Raw genomic sequence first — 7,919 nt, 5'->3', positions numbered from 1 at the left:
GCCCGGGCCGAGGTGGCAGCAACCAAGGATAAGGCTGAAAAAGCGGTTTCATCCCTGGAAAACCCCTTAAAGTTTGAAGAGGAACTCAAGGCCTCTTTCCTTACATCGACGGAATTCCAACAAGCTGTGGTGGACAAATCCTACGCTTTCTTCCAAACTGGCTTTTATAAATATCGCGATCAATTTGAAGAAGCCGGGCTTTGGTCTACTGAGCAAAAGGAATTCCCGGATTTGGATAAAGCCATTGATTCTCTCCCAGGCCCAGCGGCACCTTCCGGAACAATAGCTTCCCAGCCAACCAAGACCCCAAATCCCGAGGGTGGGATGCCCCCCAATGACCCCATAGTATAGGCTATGTCTGTAATTGGGCCATAGAAGCCCCTCACCTTGTAATTTTCCCTTCTATGCAAACTGATTTTCTTGATTTCTGTACTCTTCTTCAATGCTCTTTATTTTTAAAGTTCAAGTATAAATAAACAGTTGATATCAAGGTTTAGGATGCCTTGGGCCCAAATAGGTGCCGGGGCATGGAATCTCCCGGGCTTATATGGTGCCAAGGGCTCATATAGGTGCCGGGACATGGAATCTCCCGGGCTTATATGGTGCCAAGGGCTTAAAATTCATTGGACTTAAATAGGTGACGGGGCATGGAATCTTCCAGGCTTATATGGTGCCAAGGTCTTAGAATGCCTTGGGCTTAAATAGGTGCCGGGGCATGGAATCTCCCGCGCTTATATGGTGCCAAGGGCTTAAAATGTCTTGGGCTTAAATAGGTGCCGGGGCATGGAATCTCCCGGGCTTATATAGTGCCAAGGGCTTATAAACGCCTTGAGCTTATAGAGTGCCAAGGGCTTATAAATGCCTTGGGCTTATAGAGTGCCGGGGCGTGGAACCTCCCGGGCTTATAGAGTACCAGGGCTTATAAATGCCGTGTGCTTATAGAGTGCCGGGGCGTGGAACCTCCCGGGCTTATAGAGTGCCGAGGGCTTATAAATGTCTTGGGCTTATAGAGTGCCAAGGGCTTATAAATGCCTTGGGCTTACAAAGTTTTGGGGCATGGAACCTACCGGGATTATAGAGTGTCAAGGGCTTATAAATGCCTTGGGCTTATAGAGTGTCAAGGTCTTATAAATGTATTGGGCTTATAGAGTGCCGGGGCGTGGAACCTCCCAAGCTTATAGAGAAATACCATTTTTCTTGAATAAAATACTTTCATTAATGAACATTAATTACAATAATTAAGCAAAATATTTCTTCAAATGTGTTGCATTCCAAGGTCGTTTGAGTATTCGTCCCTAATTATCTTCTAGGTACCAAGTATTGGTACCTACCTCTCTGATGAGTTTGTACGGCCCCTCCCATCGGGCATCTAACTTCCCCATTTCCCCTGCTGGATTAACCATCTTCAACAAAAACTCTCCTTCTTGAAATTCCCGAGGCTTGACTTTTCGACTGTAAGCTCTCATCACCCGGGCTCGATATACCTCCATTCTTCGAGCTGCTCTCTCCCTTCGTTCTTCAATTAGATCCAACTCTTGCGCCCGGACTCCTTCCTCTGTACCCTCATATGCCATAACCCGAGCTAAAGGTTGTCCAATATCTACTGGCAGAATAGCCTCGGAACCGTATACCAGGCTAAAGTGTGATTCTTTCATGGCGGTATGAGGAGTGGTACGATAGGACCACATCACACTCGGAATCTCCTCTACCCAGTCCTTCCCCATTCCATATAGCCGAGCCTGCAAGGATCGAACAATAGTACAGTTGGTTACCTCAGTTTGGCCATTACTTTGAGGATAGGCCACTGAAGTAAAGGCCTACCTGATGCCCATCTCTGCTAACCAATCTGCCAGCTTCTGCCCCTGGAATTGTCTACCATTGTCCAAGACCAACTTCCTCGGGAGCCCAAACCGGCACACTATATTTTTTCACAAAAACTTCATCACCTCTCCTTCCGTTATTTTTGCCAGAGGCTCCGCCTCCACCAATTTAGAAAAATAACCCACGGCTACCAGCAAGAATTTCTTCTGAGCCCGGGCTTGCGGGAAAGGGCCCACTATGTCCAGACCCCATTGATCAAAGGGACACGAGACCCATACCGGCTTAATATTACTTGCTGGGCTATGCTGCGCATTGCCAAACCTCTGACATCCTTCACAAGACCGGGCTATTTTTTATGCATTAGCCTGTAGAATGGGCCACCAATATCCTGCCAAGAGTACCCTGCATGCTAGACTCATAGACTCGCCATGATTCCCGCAATATCCTTCATGTACTTCCCTTATGACGTACTCTGTTTCCTCCTCCATCAGGCACTTTAGTAAGGGGCCTTGATAGAAATGCCTATACAGCATGCCACCGAGGAGGGCAAATCAGGATTCCTGCCTTTGCATCATCCGAGCTCGTCCCTCGTCTGTCGAAAGATCTCCTGTTGCGAGATATTTCACCATTGGGGCCATCCATGTATTTTCCCGAAAGACCGGATCCAGGGCTTCTATGGCAGCCACCAGCTCTCTTTGCACAAGACACTCCCTATCATCATCGCTTTCCCGGATCACTGCTTTCTTTGCCAAGGCATCTGCTTCCATATTTTCCTCCCGAGGTATCTGCTCTATACTCCAAGTGATGAAACCTGTCCCGAGCTCCTTAATTACCTCCAAGTATTTTATCAACCTTTCTTCTCGGATTGAGAAGGCCTTCTTCACCTGCTGGAAAACTAACTGTGAATCAGAGTATACTATGACATGGCTTGCCCCAACCTCCCAAGCCTGCTTCATCCCAGCTACTACTGCCTCATACTCGGCCTATTATTAGAAGCCTGGAAATCTAATTTCACAGCTATCTTGATTTTCTCCTGGGTGGGCGAAATCAGGATAACTCATACACCACTGCCTCCCACACAACTGGCTCCATCCACGAATACCCTCCATCCTATCAATCTCCGAATATCTGGCTTTGGGCCCCTTCAAAGCATGACTAACATAATACACAGGTCTTTGATCTCCTTTTTCCTCTTTTATTAAGACAGTGCTGACCGTCTGCTCCGTAGTAGATAGCTATTTCCATAGTCTTTCCCCCGGCTCTTGCTTAACCAAGATAGGTAAGTTAGCCAGATGCTCCTTCAACTCCTGGAAGGCCTTCTCGCACTGCTCATTCCATCCAAACTTCTAGGCCTTGCGCAACACCTGAAAAAAGTGATAACTGCAATGAGCTGACCGGGCTATGAATCGGGACAGGGCTGTGATTCGCCCGATTAACCGCTGAACCTCTCTGATAGATGTGGGTGATGGCATCTCCTGCAAAATTTTACCTTCTCCGGGTTTAATTCTATTCCCCTCTCTGTTACCACAAACCCCAGGAACTTGCCACTTTTCACCCCAAACATGCACTTGGCAGGGTTCAACTTGATCCCATATTGTCGAACTATGGCAAAATTTTCCTCCAGGTCGGCTATAAAACAATCCCGGGTTCTTGATTTCACGAGTATGTCATCCACATACACTTCCACATTCCGCCCCATCTGCTCCCGAAATACTTTATCTATTATCCTTTGATATGTGGCCCCTACATTCTTTAATCAAAAGGGCATGACTACATAACAAAAGGTACCTCCAGATGTGATAAAGCTGACCTTATCCTGATCCTCTGGTGCCAAAGAGATTTGATGATACCCCTGGTATGCATCCATGAAGCAGAGGAGCTCGCACCCGGATGTGGAATCCACCAACTGTTCAATCTGGGGTAAAGGATAACAGTCATTGGGGCAAGCTTTGTTTAAATCTCAAAAATCCACACACATTCGCCACTTTCCTATAGCCTTCGGCACTAATACCACATTAGATAACCAGGTAGGGAACTGTACCTCCTTGATGTGCTCGGCCTGCAATAATTCCCGGACCTACTTAGAAATCACTTTGTTCTTTTTGGCCCCAAAGTTCCTTTTATTTTGCATGGCATGTCTGGATGCAAGGATGATATTTAATTTATGCTCTGCAACATAAGATGAAACGACCATCAAATCATCAGGGGACCAAGCGAACACATCCCGGTTTCTAATGAGGCAGCCCTTCAATTGCTTGGCCAAGTCTGGCTCCAGGTCCTGGGCAATCTTGGTAGATTTTTCTCCTTGCCCGAGTTCCAACTCCACTTCCTCATGCTCATCCCTAGCTTCTTCCACATAACATACTTCTCTTCCTCCATGGCTTCCCCCCTTCCCAATCTGTCGTACTCTTTTGTAATCCACTTTAACTATCTCAGCATAACACTTTCTTGAGGAAGGTGATCTCCCCTAACCTACCCCACCCTGTATCCCACAGGGAATTTAATCTTCTGATGGTAAGCCGAAGCGATGTCCCTAAAGTCATTCAAGGCTAGACGCCCCAAGATGACGTTGTAGGAAGAGGGTGCCTCCATAATTGTGAACCTTGTCATGATTGTCTTCTTCATATCCCCTAGCCCTAAGGTTATGGGTAGCAACACCTCTCCCTGAGGTTGAACAGTGTGTCCGGCAAATCCGTACAAGGCCGTTTTTATCGGGCTCAACTCGTACCCCTACAAATCCATCTGCTCGAATGCCTCTTGAAAGACAACATTCACCGAGCTTTCCGAGTCTATGAACACTCTCCATACATCGTAGTTAGCAATACGAGCTTGTATAAGTAAGGCGTCATTGTGTGGCAGGTTTACTCCTTCCAGGTTTCGAGGCCCAAATGTGATGGCTGGACCTGACTCCTGCCTTCACTCTTCCACTCCCAGACTCTCCCACCGGCTCCAGGATTTCCTAGCCCGATTCGAGTCTCCATCATTGGATCCTCCAGATATCATATTGATAACACCTTTTGCTGGCCCATCTCCTAACTTCTTGTCCTCCTTCCTGGGGCTCGCCTCTTGATTCCCTTCCTCCCGGGAAGCAATGCCAGTCCAAGGAAGAACTGCCACCTGTGGTCCCTGAACCCAGGGTAGACCCCTGGGCCTTTTCGGGACTGGTCAGCCATCCTTGACGTAAGGCTTCTGATGTTTCAGCTGCAGCACCCGACATTCACTGGTATCATGTGCCCCTTCCCGATGAAGGGCACAATACTTTTGAGGATTCTCCTTAGAGGCAAAACTTCGAACCTCAGCCCCCTCTTCACATACATGTACAGACCTATCTCGGCTTCCTCGGTGTGGTGCATACCAAGATAATCACCCCATTGGATCCTGGCTTTCCCTGTTTGTCACCCTGTCCCGACTTTCTTCCCTCTGGGCTACCTCCTCCTTCTGCCTCTGAGCCTCCTCCATGTTAATGTATTTTTTGGCCCGGGCTAACAAATCCTCAAAAGTCCGGGGCGTTTTTTTCACTAATGACTTGAAAAATTCCCCCTCCCGAAGACCTTGAGTGAAGGCTGTGATCTTAGTTTCCTGGGCACAAGTCGGCACCTCTAAAGCAGCCTTATTGAACTTCCTGATGTAAGCTCTCAAAGACTCCTCCCCTGCCTGTTTCACCTCAAATAGGCTATAGGCGGTTTTCTTATATCTCTTGCTGCTGCTAAAATGTTGCAAGAACACTTGCTTGAACTCTGAAAACGATCGAATGCTTTGAGGCTCCATCTTCTCAAACCACCTTTGAGCAGAATCCACCAAAGTGGTTAAGAAAACTTTGCACTTAATTTTGTCTCCGTAGCAATTCAACATGGCCACATTCTCAAACCGAGCCAGATGTTCCTCCGAATCAGTGCTCCCATCATATTCCCGGATTTTGGCCGACTTTTAATGAGATGGTAAGGGCTCCTCTATCACCTCTTGTGAGAAAGGACAACCCGGAATCTTAATAGACCAGGCCATTTTGGGACCTGCTTCTTCCAACTTCTGTATCTTCCTTCGTAATTCATGCAACTCATCCGCCACGGAAGGCTGTACTGAGTGCATCGAAGAACTTTCCTCTTTTTCATCTTCTCTGGTCCTGGGCTTAGGGTTTGGATTGCCCTGGTTCCCCTGCTCTTACATTGTTATCTCCTTTGAATGCGGCTGTCTTGCAGATGCTAAGGTCTTCTGCACCATGCCCTGAACATATGACTCGAACTGCTCAGTCTGAATGATAATGTTTTGACCCTGCTGAAACCCCTCAGGTGTGTGTTCATGAGAAGCCATGTCTATGTCTATAGCACAAGCTTCCCACAGACGGCGCCAATGATGATGGTTTGTAAAACCGGATGCCCGGGTTATCAGGATAGCGATGTGGGCCTGACGAGTTCACCGGGCTGGTAAGGATGATAAGTGATACTTTCCTCATAGGTAGATATGATCTGCACACAAGGGAAATGCAACAAAAGCACGTTAGTGGAACGCCGGAAGTTTTTTTTGCGGAGCCACTCTGATGTTTAAGTTAGACTTAGAAATATAGTGGGCTTAAAGGAAAAATGAGTATAGTGTTTTGGGGATTCAGATGAACATACCTCTACTGATACCTGATGCAAGGTATTTATAGGCTTTAGAGTGAGAGAGTGCCTCCGCAATTTCAGGGTAGTGGCCACGATCCAAGTCGTGGGTGCAGGTGTTGTCCACGTTTACCTGTCACGCACGATCAAACTGGAAGGCTCGGGGTTATGGAAACGTGGGGATCATGCCCCTGAGAAATGAGTGTTATCCCGATCATGAAGACTTGGTCTTTCCAGCCTCACGCATCCATCCGGGATGAGTTACTCTCTTATCTCCGAGCTACTAGTCCGACCACGTCAAACCCTACTTTCTCTCCTACAAGGAAACATCCCTTGCCTTCCCTTGGCCCTGATATCCTTGGCTTCTCGGGGTATTAAAAATAATTTTATAACTTAGATTGATTAGGACATTAACAAGAATTCACAATTTAAAGTGATATATGTGTCAAGTATAAGTATAATAGATTTGATCTTAATGTAACATATTTATACATAAAATAGATAAACAAACAAAATACGTAAGAAAGATAGATAGATAGATATATGTTAGGATTTTTTTAATATATAAAAGTAATATAAGTGAAGATAATAATATGATTTGCAGATTGAAAGGTAAATAAATAAAAGTCAATGAATATTATCTAGAGCGCGTAAAATTAAGAAAACCCATGAAAACAATTTTTTTTATAACTTAGATTGGTAAAGACATTAAACGAGAATTTACAATTTAAAATTGAATATGTACTGTGAAAAAAATAATAAAATATAGACATATATAGCAATAGATAATTATAATCTTGCTAACCTTAAAAAATGTTGCTACTTACAAATTACGGATTATTCTATGCTATATCTGGAGTACTTTTTCCCCTATGATGCGGTCAAATATCAACCATTGGATTATCAAGACATATGTCAATTTTCATAAAATATATGGGTCACACGTGATCTAATGATACAATAGTGAAAGTGGCATTTGTGAAATTATCAATGGGGTGAAATGATACTTGTCAAAATAAGTAGGGGTGATTTCACAATTAAGATAAGGTTATACACCAAACCTACTAAAATTTTGTCGCTATTCTTACCGTAAAAAAAAGAAAAAGAAAAAAAATTTGTGACTATTCTGTCGATACATTGTAATATTTTTTTATTTTTTTAAAGTTGAGAGCATCAAGATTGGTATGATCAATTCTTTTATTTTTATTTTTTAATATATATTTAATTATCAAAATACCATTTATTTTTTCCAATAATAACTATTAATTTAGAAAAATACCACTTTTATAAAATTAATTTATTCATATACAAAAAAAACACTTTTTAAAATTAACTCTACTTTTATTTTTTATTTCTCCTAAAAAAAATGAAATGCATAAATATGCAACGCGTGCACGCAAATACTAGTGTACATAATATATTTGGCTTTTATCCTCAAGACATAAATTCCATTAATACTTTATGGAGGTGGTTAAAAATTAAGCGATTGGATAATTGTATTTT

At 44.1% G+C, this 7,919-nt stretch overlaps 1 protein-coding gene across 1 annotated transcript; it reads right to left on the bottom strand.

The window, feature by feature from the left end:
- Window positions 1–1,295: 1,295 nt before the first annotated feature.
- On the bottom strand, window positions 1,296–1,724 carry LOC140874011 (uncharacterized). Its single transcript, XM_073277296.1, has one exon. The coding sequence runs from the start codon at window positions 1,722–1,724 to the stop codon at window positions 1,296–1,298; it is 429 nt and encodes a 142-aa protein (XP_073133397.1).
- Window positions 1,725–7,919: the final 6,195 nt, after the last annotated feature.

The sequence above is a fragment of the Henckelia pumila genome, chromosome 1 (assembly GCF_033568475.1).
Source record: "Henckelia pumila isolate YLH828 chromosome 1, ASM3356847v2, whole genome shotgun sequence".
NCBI lineage: Eukaryota > Viridiplantae > Streptophyta > Magnoliopsida > Lamiales > Gesneriaceae > Henckelia > Henckelia pumila.
The sequence above is the reverse complement of the archived record's forward strand: the minus strand, read 5'-3'. Positions and strand labels throughout refer to the sequence as shown.

Coding starts and splice junctions, on each gene's coding strand:
- LOC140874011 (XM_073277296.1), bottom strand. CDS start 1,724: ATGGGGAAGGACTGGGTAGAGGAGATTCCGAGTGTGATGTGGTCCTAT.